Source organism: Leucopleurus acutus (genome assembly GCF_964270905.1).
Source record: "Leucopleurus acutus genome assembly, chromosome: 17".
NCBI classification, from domain to species: Eukaryota; Metazoa; Chordata; class Mammalia; order Artiodactyla; family Delphinidae; genus Leucopleurus; species Leucopleurus acutus.
The window spans coordinates 69,709,902-69,724,935 of NC_139159.1; the positions used below are offsets into that span (position 1 = coordinate 69,709,902).

The 15,034-nt window shown below is 38.5% G+C and overlaps 1 protein-coding gene across 4 annotated transcripts in view; it reads right to left on the bottom strand.

The window, feature by feature from the left end:
- The window catches only part of WASHC5 (WASH complex subunit 5), a 53,193-nt gene that overhangs the window by 15,746 nt on the left and 22,413 nt on the right, over positions 1-15,034 (bottom strand). For all 4 annotated transcript variants that reach the window (XM_082858898.1, XM_082858895.1, XM_082858897.1 and 1 more), the window contains 9 exons: positions 12,001-12,113; positions 10,325-10,491; positions 10,172-10,247; positions 8,959-9,069; positions 7,859-7,999; positions 6,729-6,809; positions 3,093-3,194; positions 2,174-2,353; positions 796-920 (listed from right to left, as the gene is read on the bottom strand). In XM_082858898.1, the coding sequence (XP_082715024.1) occupies positions 796-920; positions 2,174-2,353; positions 3,093-3,194; positions 6,729-6,809; positions 7,859-7,999; positions 8,959-9,069; positions 10,172-10,247; positions 10,325-10,491; positions 12,001-12,113 (1,096 nt within the window). The remainder of the gene's footprint in view (positions 1-795; positions 921-2,173; positions 2,354-3,092; positions 3,195-6,728; positions 6,810-7,858; positions 8,000-8,958; positions 9,070-10,171; positions 10,248-10,324; positions 10,492-12,000; positions 12,114-15,034) is intronic.

The window sequence follows — 15,034 nt, forward strand, 5'->3', positions numbered from 1 at the left end:
TGAGTAAGTGAAGGGATGTGTGCCAGGGGCTAGGAAGAGTGCACAAGGTGAGTGCTCAAGAAATGCTGGTCCTGGGACTTCCCTGGTGGTGCAGCGGATAAGACTCTGCGATCCCAATGCAGGGGGGGCCCAGGGTCGATCCCTTGTCAGGGAACTAGATCCTACGTGCACCGCAACTAAGAGTTCACATGCCAAAACTAAGGAGCTGGTGAGCCACAACTAAGGAGCCCACATGCCGCAACTAAGGAGCCCACGTGCTGCAACTAAGGGGCCTGCCTGCCGCAACTAAGACCTGGTGCAACCAAATAAATAAATATTAAAAAAAAAATTCTGGTCCTTATGCAGAAGTGCCTGGGTGGGGCTAAGAAACAAGGAGGTCATCTTAAAAGGTCAGGGTATGAGCTGGCAAGTGCAAGAGCCAGTGACTGCAATGCAGGAGTGTGCCATAGGTATACAGGCACAGAGGAGCAATTTGGAATTTTAAAAGTTTTAATTAAACCAGAGAGTCCACAAACCCAAGTGAGTAAAATGTCAGCTGGAAAGCAAGAGAAGCAGACTAAAATAAGAGGTGGCCAAACAGACCTTATAATTGTTTTCATCTATATGTCTTTGGACTGGGGTCTCCTCAGTCACACTGAGGAAAACATGCAGTCTCAGAAAACGTGAAGTTAATAAACCCATTAGAAAGGCTCCAATTGTGGCAGGAACAAGGGTGTGATCTAAGTAGATGTGATATACGTTTAGAGAGACACTGTCCATGGCGTTCAAAGCCCAGTGGAATTCAGATACACCTACTTTGGGTCCGTGATCCGCAAGATTTCTCTGCAGAGTCTACCAATAAATGTTACGGACTCATCCACAGGGGTAAACTTTGGTATTGGAATATGTGTGGACTGGTACATACTTTGCCAGTCTTGAATCTAGGAAAAAAAAAAAAGAACCCCAAGAACATAAATATTTAGTACATCTTTGATAAGGTAACCTACTTATCCTTTTCTCACATAGTTTTACAAAGACAATGTTGCATGAACAGTGAATATAAATGCTCCTTGATTTTGAAGAAGAAATTTTAAAAATTGTATTAATAGCCTCTCAGAAATGCCACATATAATATATATAAAAAAAGAAATATCTGTGAAAAAGTGAAGTGATTGAGGAGAAGTGGAAAAAGACAAGAATTTCTGGCTTTCTGTCTTATAAGTTAACAGGTATCAATGTAATAATAAAATCAAAAATATAAGGCTGGAAGATACATAATCTTTTGAAAATGTCACCTGAATCATGTCAGTCACCTAATTAAAAACTTGCAGAGTGGCTCCTTGTTAACTACCAACTAAAATCAATCTTCTCAGCTGTGACACTTAAGAATTTGGTGCTCAAGTAACCCAATAAAAAAACAGACATGGGGCTTCCCTGGTGGCGCAGTGCTTGGGAGTCCGCCTACCGATGCAGGGGACACGGGTTCGTGCCCCGGTCCGGGAAGATCCCACATGCCGCGGAGCGGCTGGGCCCGTGAGCCGTGGCTGCTGAGCCTGCGCGTCCGGAGCCTGTGCTCCGCAACGGGAGAGGCCACAACAGTGAGAGGCCCGCGTACCGCAAAAAAAAAAAAAAAAAAAAAAAACCACAATGAGATGCCATTTACACACACTGGGATGGCTATAATTTAAAAAAAAAAAAAAAAGGAAATTAACAAGTGTTGACGAGGATGTGGAAAAACTAGAACCCTCAGACACTACTAGTGGGAATGAACAAATGGTGCAGGTACTGTGGGAAACAGTTTGGTGGTTTATAAGTTAAATGCAGAATTACTAAATGACCCAGCAATTCTGCTCTTAGGTATACACTCTGATCAAACCCAGCTGACCTCCTAACTCTTTGGAACTCCTGATCACTCGAGTTATAACGACTATACCAGACAGCTTCATTCTGTAGCCATTTAATTAATTAAGCCTGCTTTCTTCTTAGGACAGTAAATTCCGAGAGGTGAGGTGTCATATAAACTTTTCTGTGACCCTCACAGCTTCTGAAGGTATTCGTGACTGTGTAGTGGTTATTGATTTTTAGTAACTATTGAAATAAACTTTGTTGTTGGCATTTCTGAGGTTTGGGGCACGTACGGGGCATTGTCAGAAGTAACAAATAGAGTCAAGCATATTAAAATCTATTTAGATACCTTTGTTCTTAGGAAGTTATTACACTCTTGTTCCACATTGTAATTTATAATACGAGATACTTCTTCCTGCCAAATCTTCAGACCGTAAATGTTGACATAGTCCTGAATGTATTCAAAAGAACGATGGAACCCATCCATGGTAGCTCCCAGCTCTTTCAGCTTTGGCATCAATTCACTTGGCTGTGCATAATAAGAAACAGAAACCTATTATATTGGCATAGACTGTCACCCCCTAATACCTACATTAGACTTTAAAGGATACCCTAAGTGAGAGACCGCAGTGACGGTTTGGGACAGCTCTGGAAATACTCATTTCCTACCTCATCTAGGAGGAATGGTAATTTATGCCAGACATCCAGCAAAGAATAGATTTCATTCATTTGGAAAGAAAGCCTCATATAAAAGAATATATAAAAACTGAATGTCAGTGATTTCTCTCACATCATTTGATGACTCTAATCTTAAGAGTTAAAACATTTTAAATTGAATTTACTGATGTGAAAGGTACTCTAGATGTAAATTTCGGGCCTATTCTTTTTCTCTTGAGAAAAATGACCATATTCCCAGAAAGATCAAGCAAAAGAAAAAATTACAGCCTTTATAGTGCCAATCTGTTTTAGATTTAACAAATTCTTTTTGCTATGAGAAGGAACCTGGAATCATAAATATCAGTTTAATTCTTAAACTTGGGGATCAACAGGTGAAGGAAAGGACTGGTTTTAAAAAGGATTTTCTTATAATATGAATGGATTATAATATAGGATCAAAAAACATATCAATTGACTGTACTGAACATGATATAGTAGATATATGTTAGAAGGTAGGAAAGGTCTTGTTCATAACAGTTAAAAATGGTGTTCTAGAACATTTTGCAAGCCGAGCAGAGGGAAAGGACAGACCCACTTTGGTGATCTGGTACCTTGGCTCGAGGGTTGAAGATCAATCCCCTATGAAGAGCAAAAGCCACACGCTTAACCAGCTCCTTCCTTATTCCATCCTCCAGCAGTTGTTTTGGGTCCACCTAAGTGCAAATCGAAAAGCAATAAATGCGAGGAAGGAAAAGCTCAGTCCTGAAGAAATCCGGAGGAAAGAGAGTTTCCAGAGTCCGTAAGGGAGCACTTTCCTATCTCATTACTTGACAATCAGGATTTCTTTTTTGATTTTGTGCAGCTTGGATAGAATTATTAAAACCTGTCACCTCTGTAAGACTTGGTTTATCTCAGTATAATTCATGATAATTTTACAACATGACATTTCAAAGATGGTGGGTATGGAAAGTTTTAAACTGCCTCACATTTTAATCATTTCATTAAAAGTTAAAAGTGCTTCTTCTCATCACAGGAGGAGGTGGTAGATTGAAGGGCCTGCATCTGAAGTCAGTGCACATGTCTCCTATGGAAGTTATCTGAGGGCATCTATAGTCATATGAGCAAAATCAAGTTTGGGGTTGGACCACTGAAGATTTAACAATTCTCTTTTCTTTCAGCATTCTTGGGATGCTGTTAGTAATTAGGGAGATAAAACAGGAAAGCAACTCTGCTATCTAACTATATAGCTTATTTTGCTGATTCTTTTTTTCTGTAATGAGAAAGCTTTTGTTATTCCCTAAAAAAGTCTCCTGTCAAATCCATAAATCATCAAATAGTTTTAACACACTCCTTTGAATTCCCTGAGACTTGTTTCTTTTACTTTTAAATTTGTCAAGAGCTATTATTTTAAAAGTTATAAAGACAACTGATGTGTTCCATCTGGGTTTGATAATATTTAAATTTCAAGGAAGATAACTGGAATGAAAAAGTTGCTGAAAATACAAAAGCCAGAGGAACTTGTTGGACTACAGCGTGACCATGCAATCAGTAAAAGCCAGACTGTGTAGAGATAACAGGTCAAAGGCCTTGGGTTCTTCAATAGACAAACTGTAAGGAAAGAAAGGAATGAGGGAGAAATCTGAGGAGTAAACCAGCCTTAAAAAACGTATATTCTTTGAATTGCAAGTCTGAACCAGAGTGTCTAGAAATTTATTTTTGGATAATAAAACTAAACAGAGAGACTGGGAGTAGGTCAAGGCCCATGAGGAGGATCCTGCGGTGGGAGCTGTGGCTGAATTATATCTCTGGGCTTGAGTGGTGGTGAGAATGAGTGGTCTTTACTTTATAATAACCGATCAAGCTACGTAATTGTTTCTGTAGCTTTCAGCATCTGTGCTCTATTTTACATGAGAAAGGTAAATTACAAATAAACATAGTCAATGAGAACAAAATCAAAGAAGTAACATGAAGTTTCCAAAGAAATATTCCTTATAAAAACAGATTTAGTGGAAAAGAGTTAAATGTTTTATGAATCTCATGGTCTTAAATGGCTCTACCCAATTCTTCCTAGACTTCCACCAATCTGTGGAGTGCTCCCAGGGAAGGGAAAGACCCCTTCACACAGCCCCTTCCTCGCAGTTCTGTCCACACCCCCTGTGGTTAACAACAGTTAATGGTTTTCATATGGATCCTCCAGACCTTCCTCTGTTAATTTATATACGTATTTGTCCTTAAATATATTTAATTTAAAAAACTATATGGGATCATAATACATACACATACATACACACACTGTTCTGCAATTGCTTTTTTCACTTTACGTTTTGGAAATCTCCTAGTGGCAAGTTACTTTTGAATGGCAGCAAAGCAATCCACAGTATGAATGCACCATGATATATTTAGCCATTCTCTTACTCATAAAATGTCTAGGTTACTTCTATTTTTTTGGCTACATCTAACAATGAACATTATATGTATATCCCTGTGTATATCTCACTTGTTTTAAGTCATATTAACTAAAGTGATTTTAAACTCTTTGTAAGGGTTTGAAATAGATCCTCAACATTCAAAGGTTAAAGATTAGTGAAAGCCACAGGATCCCACAAAAAGCCCTGAGCTGTTAAACTGGCAGAGACAGTCTACTAAGTTTGAATGAGGTCAGGATGATATTCCCTCTGCTTTTATTATCTGAAAGATTCTGGCAAAAGACTTACATTTTTCTTAAGCAATCCTTTCTTTGATAATTATTGCTAATTACTAGGTTTTATTACATCCTACTGGTCACTTTGCATTTAAGACTAACCTGGTCCTAGGATTTATCATCATTTAAGGATGAGTTAGGAGTGATAACCTGTGTGTGTACTCTCTGAATATCAACTGAATTAAACTGGCACCAGGCCTAAAGCATGTTTAACAGAATCTATTAATATTCCAGGACTACAATGATATTTCTTTAACACATTTCCAGAAACCACATGGTAAAGTTCTGTTTCTATTTAGGTTCACTTCCTATATTTTCTTGGATTTCATTAACACAAATGTTATATCGATGAAAATTTTTTTAAAAATCGGAAATGTTAAGATTTTGCTGATATCAGACAAATGGAAAAATAAATAAAAGCACCATGAACTGTGTGACTGGGTCACATCACATCACTAGTCATTTTAGGATTACAAATTAAAACAGCAATAAGATACCACCTTAGACCCCTTTGGAGAACAAAAATTAGAAAGTGGATAATGGCAAGTATTGGCAAAAATGGGGGAAGATACACAGGAAACAAGTCATGTGAGGAGGCACTCTGGCATTATTGAGACAAAGTAAGTACAAATGTGCCCTAAGACTCAGTGACCCACTCCTGGGCAAGCAGATTTCAGAGCAATTCTTACACAGGTCTGTGCTAGGAACAGGTTCAGAGATGCTCATCTTGACACTGTTTATGATAACAGGAAGCACAGGTGTGAAAATGAGTGGCATAGGTGTCTGTGCCCTGGGGAACAGTTAAGTAAAATGTGGAATTCCCTGCAGCAGCAAGAAGTAACCAACTACCTGATCCACAGCAACATAAATTAACTTCAAAGCAGTAACTAGTGAGAAAAGTTGGAAAAAGAATGAGACTTAGAGAAGAATATGATTTAGATCAATCAAAACCATGTGCATACATAAAATAACACCACTTGCTAAAAATAAGGATACTTGCATATTTATGGAAAGAAATCAAACATACAGAGTGGATGCTATGGGGCATGTCAATGGGCGTGGGCATCCAGGAGAAGAGAAGGAAAAAAAATAAGAGAGGAGCTTGCATGCCTCAGTGATGGCAATGGCCTGTGGTCAGAGGGGTACAATGATCTCAGCTCTCTGCACCTGGAGTGCGGTATAAAAATACTAAAAAGAAAGAAAGGCTGCAGGCAGGGAAGGGAGAAACAGTGACTGAGTGAGCTACTTTGCCTAAGGGAATTGAACTATTTTGTTTTCTTTGTTATTACAAAAATTCAATAAAACAGATTTTTGTTAGAGTTAAGGAACTCCTGGGTGTTATGAAAAATAAGGATTATAATGCTGTCTTTTCCTCTGTCAATGAGTAAAGTGAAGATGTGAAATGAGTAAAGTGAATATGTGAAAGCTGCATGTGAAACATCAAGAGGCATAAGATGGTAACACTACCCCACAGGATAAATTCTGCAATAATCCAAAGGACGAAGACTTACTACGGGGCCACAAAGGCCAGCATTAAGACCATTACCTTGATGATGCCGACCAAAGTTGTTTTCATCATTAAGATGCCTTCAGTAAAAATGGAAATAGCATGAGTAAGCTTGGCAACCTTTAACAAAGAAAAAGAGGTTAATGAAGTACTTCTCATAAACGACCCATCACTTCTATGGGAAACTAAAATAATTGACTAACAGTTCTGGAATGGGCAAAGACAAGAGAAGCAGCGTGAAGCTTTAGGACACTTGTGTATACACGTCCTGGTCAGAAATGAGGTTCTGTGGTGTTGACCACTGTTAGACATACGGGGTGACTGAGTCAGAAGATGTTAAATCGTTCTTTACCCTTTGACCAATCATTTCCCCTTCTTTGGGCCTCAGCATTTCACGCATAAGATGAAAGCAGGACTCAGTGATATGGATGATCCCTTCCAAAAAGAAAAGGCTCAAGGGGATTCTGAGAAGGTAATCTCCTACTGCCATCCACATGCTTTTCAAACAACACCAGGAGACATTGGTAAGGTTGACTGAGGCTATAATTTTGAGTTAGAATCAATGTAGAAATTCTGAGCTTGACAATCTCAATTCCTGATGTAACTTTTGGAGCTGTGTCAGAGGATATGAAATTGATGCTTGTTATCACATTTTCAAATTTCACTTGATTTTATTTTTCACATCTTTAAGTTCAGGGAAAAAGAAAAGCAGAGGTGTTTTGGGAAGAACTATTTCTGAGGCTGCTTAACTGTGGAGCGGCCTTAAAAGTCTGGCTGCAAGAAGTGGTTCATGGAATATGGATTACTTTGAGCCACTGATTTTGTGTACAAAGCAGGAACCTGAATGGGAAAAGTCTAGGCAATGTAGCCCAAAGAGAAAAAAGGTTGATGTGCTGAGACTATTCAAAAGAAAAGTAACCAGCTGAGCTCTACGCCCTCTGAGAACATTCTGGCAGGCGAGGCCGTGAATGACACCAGGACAGGTTAACGAATGAAGGTATAATTGCACTAAAATGGCAAAACCTGGTTATTGTTGAGAGTGTGGAAAAAGATCAATAAACCAGAATTGATCTGGTGGTCCTGGGGATATGGCAGGTGACACGGACCTGTGCTATTTCATGGTTTGGGGGTTTCAAAATCAAAAGGCAGAAGTCAAAGGGACACAGCACCTCATATCGTGGGCCAAGCTGGGCATAGTCCCTCAGCTTGTCCTTGTCCAGCCGGGTCGGCACTTCAATGATATCGTGGGTCTGAAGCTTTATGATCTTTAGAAGGGAAGTAAACATGCTTTCCGGAATGATCTGCAAAACCTTTAATGGAAGGGAAAAGAGGAAAAAACAAACGCACCTCTATTTTATTTCTTAGCTGGTAAATGGTATGATGACAGTAAGCACAGTGCCCGTGTATATGAACAGCCCTTTGTCTGCAGGAAGGGCTGCTAAGGGCCTCACAAGAGCTATTTTAACAACTGCTCTCAGGTACAGGGCTACTTTCCTTCAAACATTAATTGCTCACAGGATACAGAGCTAATTCTCATAGAAATGATGCAAAAGATGTATCATTTCCACATTACAAGTTTCTAAAAGGCTGAGGTTCAGAGATGTTAAGTAACTTGGCTGTAAAGCCCTCAGCTAGGATGTGACACAGGAAAATTTTGAATCCAGGCCTGTCTGGCTCTATGCTACACCGTAAGTTGTTGAAACAAGGACCAAAATGCTCCTGAAAACTTTGATTAAGTTCCAACTAGAATGTGCTGGATCTAGATCTGGCTCTTTTACCAACTATGACTTTGAAGAAGTCACCAAGATCTCTGTTTCTCCATCTCTACACCTATAAAATGGGGGCTAATACCATCAGCATTTAAAAAATAGGTATGAAAGTTCTTTGAAAGTAAAAACACAGCTGCACACCCACAGTACTGGTAAGAATAAGTTTATTTTCATGTATTGCAAATTTCTGGAATTAAATTAAGAATAAGGGAAAGGTATACAACACTACTATGTATAAAATAGATAAATAACAAGGACCTGCTGCAGGGAACTATATTCAATGTCTTGAAATAACCTATATATATGTAAAACTGAAGCACTTTCCTGTACACCTGAGGCTAACACAACATTGTAAATTAACTATACTTCAATTAAAAAAAAAAAAGGATAAGGGAAAGGAACACAGGTGTACTTTTTTCAGGGTCCCAAGCACATCGTTTGTATTTAAAATAGCAGTTAGTTTGCCATTAAAATAAACATCATCTTGATGCATTTCTTACCTTTCTCACATAGGACACCAATTCGCCAGAATAATATTGAGATACACTGAGAAGGTCAGGGCTATTTGCTTGATTAATACGGAGAAGGGGCAGGTCAAGGGCAGAGGCAAGCTGGAAGGAAAATAAGATGTATCTGTTTCTCTGTTTCAAAAAGTCCTAGAAATCTCTTTTTCCAGAAATAGTAACATACAACAAAACTCTTGGGCTTTGCCCAAAAGAGAGCAACAACTACTGAACTTCATCAGTGTCATTCATAGTTTCTGACAAGATACAATTTTTTAAAGTGACAGTCATCTGCTACGGCAGTGGTTCTCAAATTGTGGTCCCTGGACCAGCAGCAACAGCATCACCTGAAACCTTGTCAGAGATGCTGATTCTCTGCCCCACGCAGATTTACTTAATCAGAAACTCCGGGGCTGGGGCCCAGCAATCTGGGCTGTGACAAGCCTTCCAGGTGATTCTCCTGCATGCTCAAATTTGAGCCACTGAGCTACAGAAGGCAGCTACTCCTCTGTGGAAATCAGACATTCTGATTGATGGACTACCATACTGAGTCTAATCTAAGATGACATGGCTTGTAAGAAGTGCCATTATTTTATGCACTGCTCAAAAAGAAAAAACATGCCGACAACTATGATATGCCATCAATTATACAACACATCCCAATTACAGAGATGTTAAAATATGAAAGTGCACCTCAGAATTGATATATATGGTAATTCCATCAGAAGACACTGAGTAAATTATTTGTTCATTTATCACGAAATGAAATTACCTTGAGAGAAGGGCCAATCTATGCCCGTGTTGTTTAACATTATTCTCTAACCTTTAGAGGAGATCCTAGATTGTAGCAGAGGCTCAACAAGAATTTTTTTAAATGAATAAAAGGATTTTATTCATGTCTAGGGAATAAAGGACCCATAGGACACATTTTTAGTATCCTGTAAAACTTTAAAAAAATCTATTTCTTCATTTAAAAACAATTTTCTCTAAGACACTCTAACTTCTATTATTAATTCAAACTTTATTTCTGGCATCTTTTGCAACTATGCTCTCATGAGAAACTTCGCAACAATTTTCAGTCTATAAAAATACTTAAATTAACCAACTTTCTAAAAGGGTGAAATCTTGAACTGAATTAATGAATGAGGTAATAATGAAGGCCAACTCTTCCCTAGTAACTGAGAATGCAATCTTACTGTTATCTGCTTACCTTTAGGAATGTAGCTCTGAGTTTAGTGACCATGGATGGGTTTACCCTTATGCTCTCTTGCATGATAGATGTGAAACTGTAAAAAGAGATAAATGGTAAGGAAACATTCATAATGGCCTTCATTGAGGACAAATGCCAGGCTGTCCACATTACCTGTCAATTAACTGCCAAGCAAAAGAAAGGTCCCCAACGATCTGCATTGTGATCAGGACCTCCTCTTTAATGTTAATGGTTCGGATCATCTGGTGGAGAAACTTGCGAGTATCAGCAAGAAATTGACACACTTGCAGATTTGATTCCAACTGGTGAAATTCTTGAACCTGAGTTACATAAATACACTGGATTTTAAAATTCTGAATGGCCTGTATAGTGTTCACTTTTCCTTGAAAACACTTCCAATAAAGCGCACTACTTACTAAGAAAGTCTTGGCAAATTTTTAATTTCAAATTATAATTTCAGAAATGTATAAGCCAAGTCAGAAAACAATGCATAATTTCTGAGATTAGAAAATGTTCCACAATTTCTTATCCTGTACATATATGACGTAATAAGCAAATATTCCCATTTTCCATTTCAGTATCAATAAACATGTATTGAAAATCCTTCTAATTCTGAAAATTTGCAGGATTGTTAAAAAACAAAATAGGTCACATCACAACCAAGGTGCTGGCACTTGCACATCTTTAAGTTCTTTTGATGGGCTCTTTAAAACAAAATAATGATTCCACAGCGTTTTGACATTTTAAGTACATAATTCAAGGGGCCTGGGCTATATGCCAAAAGAAATAATGCAAAAGAGAAAAAGTATCAGAGATTTACAAAGTTGCTTATAGTGGTACTATAGACTAGAAAATCCAAAAAACCACCAAAATAGAAATAGCACAAGTGAGCAATTGTTCTGGAATAGCTAGGGAAACTGGCATGCTAACAATGGAGCATTATACTGTGTTGCTATAATAGTGGCCATCCTAAAATCCTTGCAAAAGTAAGAAAGAGCCTGTAAGAAAGTCTTGCAAGTGAAAAAAGTCTTAATGTACACTTACATCAATTGGAAAGGGCTCCACATGAGGATGGATGATGTTTCATATAATCTATATGTTTATTGTTCTGATGCTTTTGTTTATTTTCCTGGTTAAACATACAATTAAACTTTTAAGAGTGTGGAGGTATAGGAATTCCCTGGTGGTTAGGATTTGGCGCTTTTACTGCTGTGGCCTGTGTTCAATCCCAGGTCGGGGAACTGAGATCCCGCAAGCCACGTGGTGTGGTCAAAATTTAAAAAATAAAAAAAAGGGTATTATAAAAAAAAAAAGGAGTGTGGAGGTATAATTCCTTTTTTTTGTACAATCATTTTTAAGTAGATAAAAGGAAACTTTTTTCCAGAAAAAATACATCACTTTAAAAGCATATGATCGTTATACAACTATTCTCATTTTTGTGTATCCATCCCTTTCCAGGTTTTCTCCCCAAGGCACACACTTTTTACAAACCTAAAAGTAGCACATACAGTGCAATTTTGTTTTTGCTTTTACCTCCTTACCACAGTTTTCCCAATGTTTCTATACTGTCTTCATAATTTTTTTTCCACTACATGTTTCTGCAAATTGAACTATCATAATTTTTACTATCATTCTCTTTATTATTGTCATTTAATTATTTTCACAATTTTAGGGCACTGCATATAATATTACAGTGAACACATTAATTTATATTGCTTTTGCTTCTGATAAAATATTCTCTTAAATATATTTCCAGGAGCAGACTGCTGGGTAGGTCAAAAAGTATGATTCATGATCCGAGAACTGTCATTTAAAAAGACTTGCCTTACCTCTTCCAAAGCCTGTATTAGTTGCACAGTTTTTCTGCCCGCAGCAGTAGAATCATCATAATTTAAAGACAATATTTGTTTTGAGATCTCTCTGAACCAAGCTTGAAGATTTTCTATTAATACAGAAACAAGAAAAGACTACTGAAATCCCAGAATTCCTGCAGTGGTGGCTTTGAATTTAATTAAGTAATCCTTTACAAATCTAGCTCTTAGTCACAGAGCTTTTACTATGTACCTAACATTGGTCTTAGGAATTTTCCAAACAATAACAACAAAAATGCCTCGGGCATGTGACCTAGTAGAAGAGATGAAACTTTCTATATAAATAGCTTAGTTTATAACACCTGGCAGAAAAGGGTTAAAGGCCCAAGTTTTGGGTAGGCCAAAAAGTGCCTTTGGTTTTTTAAGTAAAAATAAAAGACACATTTTTCATTTTCACCAAGAACTTTATTGAACAATGTAATCACACTTTTGTTCCACTACTTTCTGCCAATTTTCAGGCAACTTCATAATTCCATCTTCCCAGAACTTTTTATGTTTTTGAGCAAAGAACTGTTCCAGGTGCCTTTTACAGTCTTCCAGGGAACTGAAATTTTTTCTATTAAGAGAATTTTGTAAAGACCGAAATAAAGGGAAATCCAAAGGTGCAATGCCAGGTGAATACGGCAAATGAATCAGAACTTCCCAGCCAAGCTGTAACAGTTTTTGCCTGGTCATCAAAGAAACATACGGTCTTGAGTTATCCTGATGGAAGATTATGCGCTTTCTGTTGACTAATTCTGGACGCTTTTCGTCGAGTGCCACTTTCACTTAGTCTAATTGGGAGCAGTACTTGCTGGCATTAATCATTTGGTTTTCCAGAAGGAGCTCATAATAGAAGACTCCCTTCCAATCCCACCATATACACAACATCACCTTCTTTGGATGAAGACCGGCCTTTGGTGTGGTTGGTGGTGGTTCATTTCGCTTGCCCCACGATCTCTTCCATTCCACATTATTATACAGTATCCACTTTTCATTGCCCATCACAATTTGTTTTAAAAACGGAACGTTTTCATTACATTTCAGTAGAGAATTGTATGTGGAAATATGGTCAAGAAAGTTTTTCTTGCTTCACTTATGTGGAACCCAAACATCAAAGCGATTCACATAACCAAGCTGGTGCAAATGACTTTCAACTTTTTTTGTTTTAAATTGATTTATTTTTGGCTGCCTTGAGTCTTTGTTGCTGTGCGTGGGCTTTCTCTAGTTGCGGTGAGCGGGGGCTACTCTTCGTTGTGGTGCACAGGCTTCTCACTGCGGCGGCTTCTCTTGTTGCGGAGCACGGGCTCTAGGAGCACGGGCTTCAGTAGTTGTGGCACATGGGCTCAGCAGTTGTGGCTAGCGGGCTCTAGAGTGCAGGCTCAGCAGTTGTGGCGCACGGGCTTAGCTGCTCTGTGGCATGTGGGATCTTCCCGGACCAGGGCTGGAACCCATGTCCCCTGCATTGGCAGGTGGATTCTTAAGCACTGCGCCACCAGGGAAGCCCAGACTTTCAACTCTTGATTTGGATATTTTGAGTATGTCGGCAATCTCCCGTGTGGTAAAACGCTGATTGTTCTCAATTATTGTTTCAATCTGATTGCTATCGAACCAACCGGTCTACCTGACTGCGGAGCATCATCCAGAGAGAAATCTCCAGCACGAAACTCTGCAAACCACTTTTGACACGTTCAATCAGCCACAGTACCTTCTCCATAACTGCATAAACCTTTTTGTGCATTTCAGTTGTGTTTTATACCTTTCTTGAAACATAATATGCCACAAATGTTGTTTTTCTTCCATCTTCAATATTAAAATGGCTATTCAAAAATTCACCAATTTGTATAAGTGTTTTTTTAAATGCATGCTGATGTGACAGGTGTCACATACAATCTAACAAAATTGTTTCGAATGAAGTTAAAGACAACTAAGTGCTACTAGAGTCACCTTACGGGAAAAACTGAACAAACCTTTTGGCCCACCCAATAAATGTTGTAAACTGATGTGTGCAAAGACAGTAGTGCAGGTGGGGAGGAGTCAGGAAGGAACTGAAGGATGTGACACTGAGTTAAGAGGATGGGTAGAGGTCTGGACAGGCAGAGGGAGGGAGAGGGAAAATCTGTCCCTAGATGAAGAGACAGACATGAGCAGAGGCTTTGGGGCAAAATGACAATGGCACGTCTTGGAGGGCAAAGAGGGACCAACATGCAGTAGAGTGAAGTGTGAGTGGTGAGTTGTGGGGAGTCTGAATGGATAAGGTGGCGCCATTTGCACTCACAAACCAGCCAGGCATTTCTCAAGGCAGAGATGGGGAAGGCCGTTAACATGCTCTGAGGACCCTCAGTGAATCAGGCCAAGTTTTAAGCTTAGTCTCATTTAATTTTCACAAAAATCTATGGAGTAGGAATTAAAAGCCATTTCTCAGATGAGGAAGCTGATGCCCAGAGATATTAAGAACCCTCTGCTGCGTCACACAGTTACTAAATGGAAGAGCCAGGACGTGCAAACCGCCAAAGGCTTCGCTCTTTTCACTTCACCAAGTTGATTCTGTAAAGGTTTTTTATCAATGGAATGATTTCACTTTAATAAAAGCACTTAAGGGCTTATAATCTAAGTTATTTTAAGAATTGACATAAAGAACTAGCTATAATTTTAAAGATTTTTTGTAGGACCGAGGGACAGCTACGGAGTAGCTAAAAGAACATAGGAGGTAATGAGTGAGATACAGGCTCTGGACCTTTGTTACCCTCGGCAAGTGATTATAAAATAATAAAGATGTTTCTCTCACAGGGTTGTAAGGATCAAATGAGAAATATCTGTGAAAGTACTTCCTAACTGAAATATGCTATAGAGCCAAAAAAGTATAAGATATTGTTTTGAATAAGCTTTGAAACATTGCTGGTATTTATAAGAACTTAAAAGAGACTAGAATACAGATTAATGTGTCTGATTAGACAACTAATCTGGTTAGATTGGTCCTGGTGATTCTTTGTTTTTTAGATACAATATGCTG